The sequence below is a fragment of the Protopterus annectens genome, chromosome 6.part1 (assembly GCF_019279795.1).
Source record: "Protopterus annectens isolate FY-2018-M chromosome 6.part1, PAN1.0, whole genome shotgun sequence".
In the NCBI taxonomy this organism is placed as follows: Eukaryota; Metazoa; Chordata; order Ceratodontiformes; family Protopteridae; genus Protopterus; species Protopterus annectens.
This window is the reverse complement of record NC_056738.1, coordinates 354790431-354810466: the sequence shown is the minus strand read 5'-3', so window position 1 is coordinate 354810466 and position 20036 is coordinate 354790431. Positions and strand designations below refer to the sequence as shown.

Genomic DNA, 20036 nt, shown 5'->3' with positions numbered 1-20036 from the left:
ATTATCGGTCATTGATAAAGCTGTCACACTGGGCGGCCATGGTGGTGCAGTGGTTAGCATTGCCGCCTTACAGCAAGAGGTTCTCCGGTTCGATCCTCAGCTGGGGTGCCTTCTGTGCGGAATCTGCATGTCCTCCCGGTGGTCACGTGGGTTTCCTCCGGTTTCCTCCCACATCCCAAAGACATGCTGTAGGTGGATTGGACACTCTAAATTGGCCCTAGGCATGAGTGTGTGCATGTGTGTGCCTTCTGTGGAAGGTTGGGCGTTGGGCTGGCAACTCAACACTGTAAAACTCCACTGCCAATCATGAGCGGACAGGTGGTCCACTGTGGTGACCCCTAACTGGGAAAAGCTGAAAGAAGAAGAAGAAGAAGATAAAGCTGTTACACTATGGGAACAAACAGATTGGAAACCAGAAGGAATGGTCTGATGGTTTGTGTACATACAGCGGAAAAGGATAAACAAGCATCTGTACACACACACACGACCAAAAATAAAAACTGGATCAGGAGCAGAATCCACCATATGTTGGACATATAGTCAGTATTAAATCCTGTGGTTTACAGAAAAACAAGAAAAATAAAGTGCATCCAGTTATCAGGAAGAAGTGTCAAAGGATAAGACCAGCATACTGTAAAGGAGGCAGCTCCACAGACAGAGTGCTTGATAAGGGTTAAAACATTGCAATTACTACTCAGCTGCAAGCACTAGGGACATTCAAATGTTAGATCTGTAATGAGAAAAAAAAGTATAACTAGAAAGCTTCACTGCTCAAGACAGTTGCAGAATTAATCCTACCAACATGATAAAAAAGCTTACTCAGAAACAGCATTCCAGTACAATATTTCAGAATAGCTGCAGATGCCATTGCATATACATTATCATTACGTCTCAATCACTCTCTCAACAAGAAGATATAGTCCTAAAACTCTGGATGGTGCCCCACATTACTCCCTTGCTTAAATTTGTGAAGTCTCTTGTGCTACAAAGTACAAAACTACAGCCATTTTGTCCCTTCTACATAAAATACTTGAAAAATCTTGTCATATACAGTTGATCAACTACCTAGATGTGAGAGCAAGTTGCTTTCCACAGTGCAGCATGGATTTAGATCAAACCACAACACAAAACCAGCATTACTGACTTTTAAAAACTATGTTCTTAAAAGATTAAATTGAGTAAAATGGTTGCATTCCTATTTCTAAATCATCTCATATTATTATCTAGAGTCAAGGAACCGAGCTTCACAAACAGTATAGTCAATGTGTTTAAAAGTTCCCTCAGCCAATGAATATAGTGTATATAGTGGGCATATAAGCTGTCAGCTCCTCACCATGAGGTGTATCACAAGGCTCAGTTTTAGGACTCTTATTCTGAAATATTTTTATAAATGCATACAGCTTGTCATCCAGCAAATATAATTACATATGCAGATGACTTAGTACTAATATCTACAGGCTTTTCAGTCAAACATCTCCGAGATGATCTACAGCATTCCTTTACAAAAACTGAAAACTGGCTAGAGCAATCTAAACTACTCCTAAATCCAAGGGAAACTAGGCTAATGGTATTTTTACTTCCAGTCCAGCAATCAAACTACTGTGACTTAAAAATGTAATCAGTTGACAATACTATAATTGACCTAGTACAAAACAAAAAAATATTAGGAATATTAACTGACCACAAATTAAGATTCAATCAGCATATCCAACATGGTGTTCAGAAAAAAAACTTAATCTAGGACTTATTTATACACTCAAACTTTTTCTCTAGCAGACCTTACTTCCTCCCCCCACCCCCATTAATAGCATCATCTCTAAACACTGCTCAGGTTCACAAACACATATACACTCCAAAGTCAGGATCTTTTTCACGTACACTTCTTAATGCTAAAAGCATTTGAAACAAGATCAATAGTATAAGCTCTTTTCTGAGCTCCAGCTCCCCTAAACTCCTTGCAATGACTGTATCTTGGCTAAAGAATAGCCATCATCGTGTACATCATTTTTTCTGTTGGTATATTTATTCATTTGATGCCGGGTCAGGATACAGATACAGTCAGGATACAGACCTGGTGGTGATGTTATTATGCTCAAATCCTCTGTGGACATCTTGGTTATTTCCCAGGCCAAAACATCCATTCGGTGTCGGAGTTAATTAAACAGATTAGTTTAATAATATGGGCAGTTATATTTAGCCTATACTGCCATAAATAGCTACTAGGCGTTTACTACCTGAGTTCTGTCATAGCACAATCACTGTGTTTAGCACATCTATTTATTTTATTTCCATTTATTTTCCGGGAAAGTTCAACTGGGCTTAAATGGCCTGTTTTCAGCAAAGGCCCAGGGAGAAAAGCTCCACAATATATACAACAGAAGTTCCAAGACACATGGACACACTAATACAGTATTTGTATAGTATATGCAACAGGAGTTTTGTGATACATTGATGCACAAGTGCAGTATTTGAACAATAGGTACTTAATGTAGGAACCATACATAAAGGAAAAAAGTACATAGATAAGTTAGATAGACAGTACAAATAAAAATAAAATAAAGATTAGCACTAATTTATAATATTAGTTGATAGAAATTGATAAGCAAAAAGAAAAAGAGGTAAGAGGCACAAAAAGAGGATTAGAAACTGGTGCATTAGAAGGGCAGTTGGTTCAAAAGAGGGAAGAAAAGATGGGAAGGTAGGGAACGTGAAGAGAAAAAAACACATGATGATATGATTAGCCTGGCTTACAGCAGGAACAAAGCCAGGTGTTATTTAAGTGTTACCTATGCAGTAATTTGAATGTGGAAGAGTTGCTTGTGCTGAGTATGTTCTGTGGCATAGTGCTGCAAGCTTGTGCTATTATGTTGGAGTATAAGGAGTCCCTGTGACTGTTATTTTTTATTTTAGTAACTTTTAGAAGTAGTTTTTATGAGGAGCTTAGTGTTCTATGGTTGGAGTAGGGTTGAACAAGGTTACTAAGGGCAGGGCAGTTGTCTGGGTGATACAGGGTGGTGTTTGCTAGGGTTAGTTGGTTAAATATTAGTAGGTTAGGTAGTTCCATCCAGTTTAGTTGGCATAGAGCTTTGCAGTGATGAGATCTTGATGGGTGGTTGGAAGTGAATCTGCCTACTTTATTGTAACAGGATTCAAGTTAATTTAAGTTGCATTTTCTTAAGTTTGTGAATATTGGTTTGGCACAAAAGAGCACAGATAGTAAAAATGGATTGTATGGTGGAGTCAGTTAGAAAGGGCTTGATTCTGTATAATATGCCTAGTCTGAAGTGGGTATTCTTAATGATAAATTTGATGTCTTTGTCAATACAGACTCCGAGAAGCTTAGTGTGGTTTACTGGTTCAATGATAATAATATTTGAAGAGTAGATGGTGAACGAGGGAGAGCAATTATTTTTCTTGCTACTGTTAAAGAGCATTAGTTTTGTTTTGCTGGGGTTCAGAATCAGTTGGGAGTTAGAGAGGTATTTTTTTCAATGTCTAAAGGGGATTGTTGGGGGTATTGCTGGAGAACTGAGAGGGAGGAAGCCGACCGTATGAAGGAGGAGTTATTGGCATATTGAACTATTGTTGGATGTCGAGTGGCTGTACAGAGTTTATTTGTGAATATGGTGAAGAGAAGATGACCAAGTACAGACCCCTTAAGAATACCCATGGAGACAGCTAAGAGTAAAGAAAGTTCATTTTGCCACTTAGCTGTCTGTTTACAGTCAGTTATGTAGCTGATGAACCAGGCAGGGGTAGATTGGGAGAGGTTTAGGGACGCTAGCTCTACGATAAGTTTTTGATGTGAAATGGTATTGAATGCATTGGATAAGTCCAGAAAGATAGAAGAGGTTGTTTCTGTTTTGGTTGACTGTGTGAATGGAACTGACTAAGGCTGTCCTTGTACTGTGTTTAGAACAAAAGTCATGTTGAGTTGTAGACAGGAGGTAGTTTTTAAGGAGATGGTTAAGTAGTTGAGTGTGAATACATTTTTCAAGTATTTTAGATATAGGTGAGAGGATGGCTATTGGCCTGCAATTAAAAAATCAGTGGAGGTGCCACCTTTGTGCAGGGGGATAATATAAAATACTTTCCAAAGTTTTTTCACAAATTGTTCAGTGATGGTCCAGTTAATTAAGAGGAATATAACATAAGCAAAAATCTGCTGCAGGTTTGAGGTATTCGTTTGGCAGTTGGTCAGCAGCAAGGGAAGAAGGTCTGAGTTTAGGTAGGAGTTTTATTTTATATTATGAGTCTGTATAGGACTAAAGTGGAAGGAATCAGGGTTTGCTACTAATTTTGCAGGGACTGATAGATGAGAATCGGTATCATTTTTACTAGAGATAGTATAGAGTTAACAAAGTGTTTGTTAAACTGAGTAGCGGCATTGTCAGTGGAGTTAGTTATAGATGGGCTTGGGGTAGTGGCTTGTCCGTATATGAGCAATTGATTGATGGCTCCCCAGAATTTTTTAGGGATATTTTGGTGCCTTAGCAGGATTATTGCATAGTGTTTTTATCATGTTTGAATTGTTTTTTTTGCTAGGTTACAAAGCTGGTCATAATTTTGAAGGCTTGCTTGGTTCTTGGTGATTTGGTGATGGTGCCACGTTATGTCTCTCTGTTTAAGAACCATTTTAGTGTCAGCAGTATGCCAGGCAATTGGGTCAGGTTTTTAAGCTTATCCTCCTAAGGGGGGCTAGGCTATTTAGAATGGAGAGATATTTATCATTGAAATACCAAACTGCTAGGTCTAGGTGGAGGTGTTTTGGAGGGACCAGTCAATTTGTTGAACAAGTGTAATAAAGGTATCAGGAGCAAAGTTTCTTTTATTATGGATTTGTAGGGGTACATGTGCATTGTCTTAGTAGATAGGTGGGCAAGTTATCGCTTAGCAGTCTGGAAGACAAGCCTGACTGATAACAATTGCAGAGTGTATTTATAAGAGCCCAGTCTAGGATGGATTGTTTATTATTATGTTTATCGAATCTAGTAGGATTTTGTACTGATAGAGTGAAACCGTGTAAGTTCATAAAGCTTGATGGGTTATCCGAGGAGCATGTATGCCAGTCTAAGTCAAAGTCTCCTATTATGATGGTTTCCTGACTTAGTGTTGAGGATCACCAGCTGAAGAGGTCTTCAATAATTGTTGGATTATTGTCAGGGGGGATGTATATGGCTATAATTATAATGTGCTTGTTATGGTTTACTTGAAGGAGGTTAATCAGTATTTCTACATTTGAGAAGTCTGAGGGCTGATGTCTACATGTTCAAGTTTTAGATTATCTTTGTATAATACTGCTATGCCACTGCCCCATTTATAGGTCCTGTCTTGTCTTTTGACATTATAACCTTGAGTTAAGAGTTCATTATCCTGGCTATGTGGTTTTAGCCATGTTTCTGTTAAGATGGAAATATCTAGTGAGTATCGGTCAATGGTGGCACGAAATCCATGGATTGTATTAAGCAGGCTTCTAAGGTTCATGTTTAATATTAAACGATCAGAGGTACTGTGTTGCACATTTTTTTTATGTTAGGAGAGAGTGATATAGTCTGAGGGCTGATGTTACATATATGGGATGTGGGCCCTAGGTTGGGATATATATCTCCACATAAAATAATTTGGGTAGTTGTGGGTGGGTATAGTTGTGTGAGTTTGCTAAGTAGTATAGAGAATTTATGAGACTGGTTTGGATTATGTTTTGAGTGTAAATGTTTAAATGAGAAGAGGTCCAGGATGGAGTTGTTGAATATTTGGGGTGATATGGCAAGGTTGCTGTGTGGGGTTGGGAAGTGTACACTAGTTGGGTTGGTTGGTGAGTGAATAAGTGTGACATGTAGGTTTTGGTTGCATGTAGAAAGGCAGGTGGCTATAAGTAAGCTTATTAGTGTAGTGAGGTGAAGTAACATGATGCTAGACAGTTATTACCTAGTGTATAGTGTGCAGTATTAATGTATTTTCTTAGGAAGCTGTAAAAAGTTAGGGTGCTTCAGGTCAGTCTTTTAAGTAGGCTTAATTAATAAAAGCATCCAACTAACTAATTGTTTGATTGAAGTGATCTGATTGGATAGGATTAGAAAATGAGCATGTTAGTGGAAGAGTTTAAATATAAGGGTAGAGGGGGTGGGCGCGATTTGGGGTAGAGGAGTGGAATGAGCTGAGCCTAGCGAAGGTGAATGAGGTAGGGGACTGGATAGAGCTCAGTATAGCGAGGGTGAATGGAGTGGGTTGGACCACTTTGCAGCTGACTGCACAAAACAATCAGTCCCAGAAACAGTAAGTAAAACACTAAGAAGGGAAGTACAGCAGTCGGTAATCATAAGCAGAGAGATAGGAGAGTAACTTACAGGATTTGGCTTTTGAGCTGTAGTGTGATGCACTGTGAGAATGGCAGGGGGGAGGGGAATCCAAGTGGAGGCAGAAATGCAAAGAAGTGGAGGGGGTCGGGCTAGCATTACATCTCAGTGATGAGCAGACAGCTTATTGTTTAAATACAGATAAGTTACAAGTACATACATTAAAATTAAGGAATGTGTGCCGGCAGGACTGTGTTGTCCATTTTGAGTCTGTATTCACGTTTCAAGGAGGTACAGGAATGTGGTTGAATTGTTTGGTTAAACTGAGGACTTGAAACATTAAAATTAAGGAATTTACACTGACAGGACTGTGTTGTCCATTTTGAGTCCATAATTGTGTTTCAAGGAGGTACAGGAATGTGCTTGAATTGTTTGATTAAACGTACAGGAATGTGCTTGAATTGTTTGGTTAAACCAAGGGCTTAAAACCTTTCTCAGTGTAGTATCCACAAAAAAAAAAAAAAACAAACAGACACTTAGATCATCTAGTTAACTGCTCATACACATCACCGGGACAAGTGAGGGGAAGTGTGGAAAGCCAGAATGGGGAAGATGTTTCTGTACTTTGAAATGCTCTGCTATTAAACATTCAAAATACTTTCTGTAAACATCATGCCATACAGTATTTAAAAAGCTACCATCTCTATTAGTTGGTCTGATATACACATGGGGGTCACATAAGAAGCAGATGAGCCAATGACACTTGTATGTTAACAGCATTATTTATCAGAGTTCCCGCCATGTATAAGATATATCTTGTTTAATATGATGAGTATTTTAATTGTGTGCTTAAGTACATGCCTACAGCATAATACATTCCGTAGGAAGAATATAAGAAAAAAAAAAAAAATATATATATATATATATATATATATATATATATATATATATATATATATATATATATGGATCTACTTGTTTTCAGCGAATGTCGTTTCACCGAAATGGGACATTCGCGAGTGGATTTATGCGAAAGTGCATTTTATCGAAAATGCATTTTCGTGTAAATTAGTAGGTAAAACATAAAACTAAATAATGTAAATAAAGAAAAAACATGTGGTTTACATGTTAACTTAGTTGTACATCAACGTTTAGTGTTGATTTACAACTAAGTGGGTTGTTGTTGAGATCGTAGTACAGTGGGGATCAGGGAACATTCCCTTTTCCCCACTGTAGTGCGATCTCGGAGTGAGAATATTAAAGTAGGGGGGTGTGGGGGGCACAGCCCCCACATGGGGGGTGCAGGGAGGCTTGTCCCCCTGCATAAAAGTGTTTTAAGTGTTAGGCTTTTTTTTTTTGTTATGGATTTACACGAAAGTGCGTTTTCGTTGAAACGCACTTTTGTGTAAATTAATTTGCAAATTCGTTAGAATGTTAGAATGCAGTAGATCCATCTATATATACATACATATATATATATATATATATATATATATATATATATATATATATATATAAAACCCTTTGTAAACAAGTCTTTCCTGGTGACGCATTGAATAAAGATATTTGCAATTTTCTGTCTTTTTTTTTCATAAATCTGTAGTGCTATCTCTGGGTTCAACAATAAAAAATGTTTTCTTTTTCAGTGGATCACTCCCAGTAAAGGAAATGAAATGCTTAAAATTAAAGGTTCATTAGGCATTCCATTAATTCTTCCCTTTCCAAAGTATAAACCAGGTCCAGCCTAACACATATGGAAATTAGCAAACTGCCCAGGGCATCATCCGCTGCAGGGCCACCAGATACTTAAACAGCTTCTACCTAACAATGTTGAGGCTAATAAACTCTGAAACCAGCCACTGATTATTTAGTCAGTAATCAGTCACAATATGTAGCTCAGCTGAAAAGTGTGCAATATCTTTTTTTTCCTTTGACGTAGAATTATATTTTGTTATTCATGTGGAACTGCCTGCTGTTTGTCTGATGCAGATAAACAAAGGAGGACAATCTTAACAAGTGCAGCCTTACACTGTCATGCTGCTATGTATAGAATTCTACTTATGACTGTCGGGGGGGGCTTGTGTGTTTTTGCTGTTATTATTGGTTTATTTACCCATCTGTGGGTCTTATATTGAAAATCTTTTTTAAATTGAAATGTTATAATGTTCTTCTTGTTATCCTTGCTTCCTATGTACTCCCTGGTGAGTTGATGCTCGGAATTTCATTTAGGCTGCTTTTGTTTAGTCCTAAATGACAATAAAGTTTACTTTGACTTTGAACTTTGACCATTCCTGTAGAGGTGCTCTTTCCTCATTTACTTATTTAATTTTTTTAGAATGTTTCTTTACTCAAATAAATAAATAAATAACTACATAAATAAATAAAGCGCTCCTCCAGAAAAAAAAAATGCGCACACGGGACAGCAAGTGTTCTGGGGGGAGGTGGTGTTCTAGTGACTTGATTCAAGTCACAGTACATCCATGTTGCAAGTCTGTGCTTTCTGTACATCTGTGACATCACAATGTTCAATAATAGGTGTGTAGCCTCCTAATGCTGTAGTACCTCCCCCAATTTGTATGATGGACAGTGAGGAGGGGAATGGATTGCTGTGGGTGAGAGAAGCATAGCTCTCAACCTTCCACCTCCACAATGTGGAACACTACCTATCACTATCTGGAGCACTACCTATCACGTGTGGAACAAATGGGCAAATATATGTAACACCTGCAAAACAGCTTGCTAACAACTTCAATGAGGAAGCTCAGAGAATGGTTAACATAAATGAATGACAGACTCATTCAATGTGGAATGGCAAGGAACATGGACTTTTTATGACTCAAAATGAGGAAAATTCCTTATAACGAAGTATTGAAGTATGGAGAGATGTGTTATTAACATTTTTACAGTAATGCTGGCAGTGAACTACCAAATATTTTTAGGGCAATATTTCACATTTTGTGATTTGTGATGACAGTTGAGATAAGAGGAATGGATCAAAGATATGTTATATTAGTTTTTACAATAATGTGATCAACCAGATATTTTGGGCAATATTTCTGGCTTTGTGATTTTTCTGTACAGCTGAGAAGAGAGGAATTGAGGAGCAATGAGAAAACTTTCATTACTATTTTTACAGTTATACTGCAGTGATCAACCAGATATTTTTAACAATAATAATCTGGCTTTATGATTTGTGGAGCAGCTTGGAGTAGAAATACTTTATTATATGTGTGTTTGTGGAGACAATGGAGTTGAAATAATTTTACATAGTCATTAGACTTTGTGGCTGTAACTGGGTGGGGATAGGGGTTATTTGGATGAAAGTAATTGACTCCATTGTCACTCATTCAGTTTAACAGTCATCTTTCAGTAAATAAATAAATAAAACATAAGGGACAAATGCATCATGGGACTTCTCAGGCCTTCAAAACTTCTGGGGGCTGGTGGCACCCACGCACAAAGGCTGTATAACTGGATTTTGATATAGACTTAGTAATTGGCTCAGCCATGAACCCCATTAGGTCTAAAACCTGCCCTGCTTATAAGTGTACACAGAAGGTATCAGTACATGTTGGGGGGTGGGGCGATGTCATTATTTCTTTAGCATTCCTCCCAAACCTTGAAAGGGTGACAAAGTGTCACTATAGCTTGTATAGGAGTATTATACTGTCTCTAGTATTTACAAGTTTGAAATAATCATTTTTTTTTTCATTTTTCTCACAATCAAAATCTGATACATGTACAGGTGGCTATCTTTTGGGGAAGAATAAATAAGCACGCTGTTTATGTATATGTCTAACAGCAAATTTGTTATGCTCTATTTCATTATTCAGTTTTATCGCAGTCTGATATCAGAAAGGTACGGAGAAGGTGGTTGTCTTATGTGGGTAGGGGATGAGGAGGCATTTTGTATGTAAATATGACAGCAGCAGCCATTTGGAATATGACAGTGGGCATTTATGCCTTATTTAATCCCAATTTAATACCAGAGGGTGATACATGGAAAGTGACTACCTATAAGGTGTGGGTAGGGGGTAATGTACTATTCACAGATATGATACATGCATCCTCACAATCATTTGTCTTCTCAGTTTACTGTGAACTGGGAGCCTTTTTGCCACAGAAGTCAGTTTACCTAAGGTGGTCTTATTATAAAAAATCACTAGTTTTTTAACTAGTCTTATAGAATTAAGATAGATCTTTTGATTCACACAATGTCTGTCATAATCTATGTAAGTTTATTTTGTGCTTTACTATGAGCAAAAGTGCAGTTAACTGAACAGTGAAGTTAAAATGAAAGTTCAGCTGTTGTAGCACTGAGGTTGTAAACAGCTAAAGTACTTAAAGAAGTAAAAGTTTTTATCAAGGCTGCATCTGGCAAACTGAAATTCTTGGTGTCTTTGTGAAACAATCTGTTATGTGTTTATACATGTAATATGCGATGTACATATGGTGAAGCTGTTATCACCTGAATCTAGTAATGAATTATTATGCAGTGCATATTTATGAATGTCTAATACTAACATGATGTTCCTGAAGAAGCAAGAACAATTACATTCTGACTACAGGTCTAGGAATTTAGTGTGCAGCACACATAATTAATTTACGTTTTGCTCTCTTCAGTAGGCAGCAATGCTTTTTGAAAATTTGATAAAATAGTTTTCTAGGAATATGACTACAGTATGCCTCACAACAGAATGAACAGAAGATCAAACAACATGCATAACCCCTGTTGTAGCACCCCTGTGTTACAGCAACATCTGTAACTACTGCTAAATGCCTGTTATAGCAGGCAGTTCTGGACAAAGCTGCATGTTCATGCAGAGTAAAGGGACAACATCCAAAATATGAATCAGTTAGTTATATTCCTACATGACACACAAGAACATGAGTTTACCATTTCATAAAAGACATACAGTATTAGGACAGACTGTGAGCTCATTAATTGACATTGTTTTTTTTTTCTTCATAACAGTTACTTTTATTTTAGCTTATAGAACACACAGTGGTTAGAATACAATGCACTAAAATGGGGCCTACGTTTATAACTTTAGTCAGTGGTAAAATACTGTGGCCAACAAAACCATTCTAGGGAGCTGCACACACAAAGAATACTAGTACTGAGAACTTGACAATTCTTCAAATGGTCTGGCAAATGTGGCCTGAATTTACTTGCCTCATGAGTTCTGAAGAAAGTAGAGACTCCCAAAGCCTTTTCTATGCTTCTCAACCGGTTAAGGTACGCAATCTGTCAGAATAATGAAAAAAATCAAAATTAGTAAACAGATTTGTAATGCCCATTTCCTTTACACTTCCAGTCATTAGCTGCTGCTATTTTTTATTTAGAGAGCTGCAGAGAAAACCTCTGAAAACTGAAGCAGAAAATCTGACAAGTGCTTAACTGTAATCATTGTAGACACAATCTCTCACACACTGACTGGACAGCACTGCAGAGGCAAACAGACCATAGAACAATGATCCTAATCAAACACTCAGTATCATTCCTGTGTAGTAAAAACAGGAAATGGTCACAGATAATGAGCTACTCAAGTGTGACACAAATCATCTGTATGAAAACATTCTGTTTCTGTCAATGACTAACAACACTTTATTTGGTAATCCATGTTGTATGGGAAATAAAGGCATTTAATCTGTCCAACCTGAATATTAGGCATATCAGTTATCATGACATCAAACATGTACAGACTGAAAATATGTGAGTGCCTTACTTTCATTTGGTTAAGTTTCAGGTTACAGATACACATACACAGGCTTGCTTTGTCTTTGGTGTGCTACACAGAATGCATTGCACAGGATTACTGCTGTTCCGATATGAGCTCTTCTAACCTGAAGGCATGACAGATCAAGGCTGAAATCTTTCAACCACTGACTGCCTAATGAGGAACCAGGTCACTCAGCTTTCATAAACTTTTCTCCCGAGTTATGCAGAAACTGAAAATGTGTTATAAGACATTAAAATGTTGACTATTTGACTATTGATTCCTACTTAATTAACTTTTTAAGATGCAACATTTAACTAATAATAGGTTTTAGATGTGATTATTAGTTAACAACTACCAGCAGAAAATGTAAATGGCAGTTACCTTTTGTAGCAGTTACTATAGCAATAACCAACAACTGGGTGTGGTATAGTGAAGATTCACCCATGGTTGGTGTGGTTTAATCACAAAGGCAAAGCTTGATTGATTAAACAAAGGCAACTGTGGGTAAATCCATACCTCTCAACTGTCCAGATTTTAGCCTCATATTTTTACTCTGTTCCTCATAAAATTTGTGGTTTTACGGCAAATCATAGAGGATTGAAGTAACTAAATACTACTAAATAACAACATATATTTGAGTTTCAGACTTCATATCTCTCAGATACAAGCCGTGGTGGTGCAGCGGTAGCGTTGTTGCCTCACAGCAAGAGGTTCTTCTGTTCGATTCTCGGCTGGAGCACCTTCTGTGTGGAGTCTGCATATCCTCCCAGCTGTCGAGTGGTGTTCGAAAGACATGCGTAGAATGGGCGTGCCTTCATTGAAGGTTGGGAGTCGAGCTGGCACCTCGGCACCCATACAAAATCTACTGCCAATCATTAGCAGACCGGAGTTCCGCTGGGCAACCCCTAACCAGGAAAAGCCGAAAGAAAAACAACTTCATATCCCTCAGATAAATGCATAATAATTCAAAACCTGTTATTCTAGTAACTTTCTAAGTTTATTAGAGCAATATTTAAAATCTGTCCCTATTTTTGGGCCTTTGACCCCCTCATTATTTCTGGCTTTGTCCAGATTTTTACACTGAGAGGTTGAGAGGTATGGGTAAATCTTCAATATATTAGTATACCAGTATACCAGTAGTTGGCTATTACTATTATACAATGCCATTATTTAAAAAAACAATGACTTACTTCTCTTAAATAATGTCTTTGTATAACAGCACCGTGGTGTTCTTCCTCATTTTTTCAGTATCCTGCAACTTTGTTGATGTACTGCGCATGTGTATGGGACTTACCTTTCCACGCTTACTCGGTACATCAGTGCTTTGGAAAGCAAGCAATGGAGATGGGAAGATCTGTTGCTTCTTTTTTTTTAAAGAAACTGTGAAATTATGACAGTGTATAGGTATGAGACTTGGCAAAAATACAAGTAAAATCAGGTGCTTTTCTTTAGTTTTTGGTGCCTGATTTCATTGTATTTTCTGTGCCCTCTATGCCTAATTCTCGACCTCTTAGCTCAAGAAAGCTGCAAAGCCTTGGCATATATTAACAGAAGAAAGTCTGGGCAACCAGACTTTTTTTTCTACTGGTATATGCTCGATTTACAATGTTTCTGAATGTTAATGACCTGCCATTGTATAATATTTCTTTGGCTGTTTTGGTGCGGTCTGTAGGGTATAAGTTTGGCTATGAGATTGGAAGATTCTGAAATGTTCTATACCAGAATTCCATTTCCTTAAACTGCAGTAGCCACACATACCAGTATATATAGGTCTATACAGATACAGACCTCCCTCTAATGCATTTCCCACACTCGGCATCTCACACACAGACTCTAAGCTATCCTCCTAACATACATACAAACAAACAAACATACAAAACGTACCTCATAAAACACAATCCAAGCCACAACAAAGGGTGAGCACAGGAAAAATCATAAGATAAGAAATAAACACGTAGGTTTTATTAATAGTATGTTTAGTGCTTTCATCTCGACAGACTTCTTCATCACTAAAACAACTAATTAATTCCTGTTTTTAAAACAACAGATGTCATCTGACTGGTGCTTAATTCTCATTCCCATGTTACATCATGTCCTTCAAACCAACATACTGACATTTAATAAATCAGTATAAAATTCCTTTGTGTTTAAAACCACAACCTTAATTGTTACTTTTACTTCTGCTCAACCATACCAATTCAGATTGAACTAGTATGTTAAATAAAAGTATTTTAGCTAACTACTAGTGTATTTCATTGTATAAATTAAAGAAGTTGGTAAGATGTTAAAAGTTAGGAAAGTTAATAATGTTGTTGTGTCTTTCGGCTTTTCCCGGTTAGGGGTCGCCACAGCGGAACTCCGGTCCGCTAATGATTGGCAGTAGATTTTTATGTGCCAAGTTGCCAGCCCTGACGCACAACCTTCAACTAAGGTACGCCCGTTCACGCATATCTCCAGACAGAAGACGCTCTAGCTGAGAATCGAATGGGACAACGTCTTACTGTCAGGCGACAGCGCTACCGCAGCACCACCACACGTCAGAAATTAAAAACGAATTCTCAGAAAGCTAAGATCATCTTATCTTAATGCTTAGCTGTTCTTAATTTTAGCACAGGGGCTAATGAAACTTGATCATTTAGTCTGGGGAAACTACTGGCATTCATCTTTAACCGCCAGAGTAATTCACAATATTCTAAAAAAGTTTACCACTGTCCACCCCTTGGGTTTCAGTCCACTTGTTCCAAGACTCAGAAAATAAATCAGCTATCACTGCATTCTAGGGTATGTTTGTATAGTGTCTTGTTTTCTACCTTTTTCTTAATATCATTATTGTGCTCATAGATTCTCCTCAGTAGGGGAACATGTTTTGTTCCCCATCCAAGTTGGACCTCCTCCACTACTTTAACTAAATGAAGGGTATAACCCCATTGAAGAAATAAATCTTGGATTTTTGCACTCTCTTTCACAAGGTCTTCATAAAGGGAGGTTATCCTGGCTGCTCTAATTGCTCCTTAATAATAATACTCTTTTGGTGGAGTGGATGTTCATTGTGGTAATGAAGGTGTGAGTTAGGAAAGTTCTAATTCCTGTATAACTTAGAAATAAACTTAATGTGGCACAAATCCTTCTGGATGGTCACATCTAAATAATTAATCTTGCCCCTTCCGTATTGGAATGTAAACTTTCAAAAATCAGTAGTACTGTTAATAAATTCCAACAGTTCACCCAGTTTTTCAACTGGCCCATTCATTTTTAAAATAATATCATCCAACAATCATAAGTATAAAGGAATAAAACTTATATATCCAGATTTGAACACATACTCTTGCTCCCAGTGGTATGGTGCCATATTGGTATATATAAGGGCGCAAGTTGCACCTACAGACACACCCCACATTTGCTTGTAAAATTCACCTTCAAAATAGAAAATACTGTTGGTTAAAACCAATTCCATACAATCCACAAGAAGTCTTAAGTTCACTACCCTTCAGAAACTTGCATACAAACAAAACTTTTTCAAATGATTGTAAACTGATTACATGTGGAATAACAGAAAATAAGTCTAAAACATAAATATTAATTAGTAAAGATGAAACCTGGTATACAGCCTGAGTTATTTTAGCTAAAATAATCCCATGAGTCAATCAAAAAATGTTTGTGAATTTGTAAGAATAGTTTAAGTTTCCTGTCAATATACACCACAAGTGGATATGTTTTAGAACCTGCAAACACAATAAGCCGGGGGGAGGGGGGGGGTTGAAGATTTTTGTGGACCTTTGGTATTCCAAAAACTGACGGAACTATGGGTGTAGCAACAGTAAAGAAATCATACAGGGTCTTATCTATGACTCCTTGCATAAGGTTATCATGCAGAATTAAATATATTTTTCTGTATTCCACATTAACTTCGTTCCTTGATACTTGGGTATACCTCCCCTCACTATGTAGTAATTCAAACATTTTGCCAGTGTAGGCCCAGTAGTCCATAATAACCAGACCCCCTCCCTTATCAGGGTTCATAACCCTAACAGCTCTATCATTGCTAACGTCTGTTAACAATTTGTGTTCCTTTTCAATATGGTTGTATAACCTATTCCTTTTAAAATTACTATATTTTCTAATTTTACTTTTGACTAAAGCTTCAAAGTTGTATAATAAAGGGTGTAAAGAGGGATTGTAAGTACTTTTTTTCTAATAATTTGTGTTTGACTAGTATTACTACCAAAAATAATATTTAAATTTATTTTCTGTATAAATGATTTTTAAAACAATTAAAACTTCACTTATGTCAATATTCACGGAGGGTACAAAGGACTGACAGACCACTCTGCTTTGCTAGGAACGGCCTGCATCTGTCCCCACTAGGATTTCAGTTATTGGCAAAGACATTGCCCATGCCCATAATGCCTTTTATTTAGGCAATGCCAACCTGATGAACCTACCAACATAACAAAACAAGCAAAGGAGAATATGAAGGTGTTATTTATCAAAGCTAGGAGCCTGAACAGGAAACTATACTCCAGGAAGACACTGATATCTGTGAACTGACTAGAAAATGCTTTAAATAGCAGAAAATGCTCCAGCCGTGCAGGGCCAGTTATGATTTAGACCAACTACTGTGCAGGAAGTGAAAAAAAAAGTGGAGGTGTCTCAACCTACATCTAGAAAAGACTTAAATCAAGGCTGGTAATGCAGCATGATGCACTAAAGCTTCTTCATGTCCAAATAAGTATCGGGAGGTTCTGCACCATATATTAGCTAGCTATTCAACTGCCTCTATGACAAAAGAAAGCTAGAACACCTATCTACAGGAACTAGAATCACTCAGTATTAAACCCAAAATGATTTTTATAGGTGATCTAATTTATCCAACTATAAACTGGGAAACATGCACCACCAATATGGACAAGCAGAGAGATTCCTAGACTTTGTCTATATAAATACTCTAGATCAATTAGTTATAGAACCCACTGGGGGAACAACATCTTGGATCTTTTCCTTACTAATATGGAAGCATTTTGCACAATCACTTGTTTATCTTCATCATTTGTTAGGTCTGACCATAAAGCAGTCTCCTTCAAAATAAAACTGAAACCGGAGATCCTTTCTGCTCAAGGTACCTTTGGAAATTTTTTTTATGACATACTACCTACTCCTAAGTGATACACTGGCAAGTCTCAAATCCCCATCAAACCCACTTAACTCCACTGAATATGCAGAAATGTACATCACTATAGTATACAAGAATGTAAACAGCTGCATAGATGCAGCTGTACCCCAAAGGAACAAGTACAGGGCAAACCACAGAAACAAATCCACATGGTAGAACCATAATATCAACAAACGTTATTATAAAAAGGAAAAGAATTTTGACCAAAAGTAAGAAAAAATCCAAAATGTTAGAGCCATTGTCACTGAAACAAATAAACAACTCAGGAGCTTAGTAAACTCTACCAAAGCCAAGTTTGTGGCTAAAAATAACTACCCAATCCAAAGACAATCACAAGGCATTTTTTAGTTATGTTCGTAATTTCACAAGCAAAACACAACAATGTGCTGACTTGATTGTGAATGATGTTACTTACACTGAGACTGAAAATATAGTGAACCTACTGGCTGATAAACTTGGCTCTAACGTTACCCCTGTCTCTCCTCTGTCTTCTCTCATGATGTACCTGAATCTGTCCTGCCTGCAGCTATCACACAAGACCAAGTCCTAAAAGTGCTATCAAATGTTAAAAATACTGCATTGATGGGTCCGACAATATCCCTGGATGCATCTTAAATAGGATGAAGCATGATTTAGCCACACCCATAACAACACTGTTCAATCTCAGCCTCCATACAGGTTTTGTACTAAGTGAATGGGGAACAGCTACAGTCATTCCCCTGCATAAAGGAAGCACTTCCTTAGACTGAGCAGACCCATCATTCTGCCCAGCTTCATATGCAAAGCCATGGAAAGACTTATCATGGAATTAATCAGTCAGGACATAGAGAAACTCCAAACACTGGACCCATCTCAGTTTGGCTTTATCAAGGGCAGGTCAAACTTACTCAATCTGGTGGATTTTTTTGAAAAGGTCACCAAAGCAATGGATGAAGGCAAAACAATACACACCACATACCATGACATGGCCAAAGCTATTGACACATTTCCCCAATCAGGCATAGTAAAAAAGCTAAATAGACTGGGAATAAACCCTTATGTCACCTGCTTGACTGCCAGCTGGTTCATAGATAGGATGTAGGAAATCAAAATAGGGGAAGTTATCTCCACAAAGAGACCAGACACCAGCTGGGAACCCCAGGGTTCTCTGCTGAGACCTCTTCTGTTTGGCATATAGTAAAAGCCAATACCAAAGTGCTCTGGCTAACCAAATTTGCAGACAACTGCAAGCTATGAGCAGTTATTGAATCCCCAAATAACTTAACCATCCCACAAAAAGGTTTTTCTCAAATAAATAAGTGGTGCCAAAATCATGGACTGAAACTAAATGCCAAAAAATGCATTTCTGTATTCTTCCATACCCCAGGGAACTACCACATTGACAATATGCCCCTAAGAGCTTGCTCAGTTGTTTGGGATTTGGGAACTTATGTGGACAGTGACCTAACTGTTGACCAACATATTTCTATTGTTGTAAGAAAGTCCTTCTATGTTGGCAGCTTATAAACAAAGAGATTGTGTCTAGCTCTAGGGATGTCATTGTCCCCCTTTACTCAGCTCTCATTAGGCCAGTCATTGAATATAATGCTCTCTCTGGCATGTGTTTGTCCAGACACATGCAACAACTGGAAAACCCACACAGATACCTTACTGAAAGGATACAAAGCCTAAATAACATGCCCTACATGGATTGACTCAAAGCCCTGTCACTATACACAGTATCCTACAGACTGCTAAGAGACATGTCAGGCATACAGGGCATCCTCTGACCCATTACTGATGGATTTACTACACATCAGCAAGTCAAATGATGTCAGAAATATTTGGTCTAGGGATCTAAACCTTTTCTACAACATCAACAGTATGGTTTGGAGAGACAAGCATATCTCACACAGGATATTACAGCTGTGGAACATACTCCCCCCTTACATAAAATAAAGTTCATCCCTATCCATACTCAAACACAACTTAGATATCTGGATGGGAAAAAGAAAATTTATCCCGGAACATCCCCCGTACTACTAATGGACAGAGGCAGCTCCTAAATGCTTTATCCCATGCATGGGTCCCTTCAAATCATCTGTGGTATGATCCCAGCTTTTATGATTGGGGTAATATAGAATTATTGACCATAGGATGATGAGGCTAATCTGCAACCAAATGGGATAGGTTATTTTGAGCACCAAATGGGCACCTGGCTAGGCTGCCTTAAAATGGTCTGTAATGGCAGCTACCCTAGTACTTAACCTTTGAAACTATGAACTTATAAGCTTTGCCACAAAAGCTCTACCATATCCAATATCAGTCATAAACAGGTTCATTTCTAAATTCTATGTCTCAAACCTATTGAAAAACATATTCTTCTACTAAAGGCGGAAAATCCACTTAGTTATCCAACAACCAACAAAATGGCATTCTAATACTACTATCTATAGTCCTAGAAAAATGTATTCACTTCAAACTACTTCAGTAAATACTGGACAATAAATTACACTCACCCACACAGCAAGATATTAACTATATTCCTAGATCTTTCCCAAGTATTCAACATGGTTCCTCATCCAAAACTGCTAGACTAGGCCTTGTGACCAGTACTTTGACTGGTTTAACAGCTTTCTGTCTGAGGGAACACAGTAAGTTAAGTAGCAATTCACTTTCTCTTCTTATCTAACAGTGTTCATTGATGTCCTCCAAGGGTCAATCCTTGGATCTTTAGTTTTCAACTTTTCTATAAACAAAGTGGTTTCTGCCTTGGTCAGCCCACTCTTATTCAATATGCAGATGACACTACGCTCATCTCCTCTGCCTCTACTATGTTCACACTACAGGTTGTCACTTGACATTCCT

The 20036-nt window shown here is 37.7% G+C and overlaps 1 protein-coding gene across 3 annotated transcripts in view; it reads right to left on the bottom strand.

Moving 5' to 3' along the window:
- LOC122805554 (inositol-trisphosphate 3-kinase B-like) overlaps positions 1-20036 on the bottom strand; it is an 835875-nt gene that overhangs the window by 22730 nt on the left and 793109 nt on the right. For all 3 annotated transcript variants that reach the window (XM_044075769.1, XM_044075770.1, XM_044075771.1), the window contains one exon: positions 11473-11544. In XM_044075769.1, the coding sequence (XP_043931704.1) occupies positions 11473-11544 (72 nt within the window). The remainder of the gene's footprint in view (positions 1-11472; positions 11545-20036) is intronic.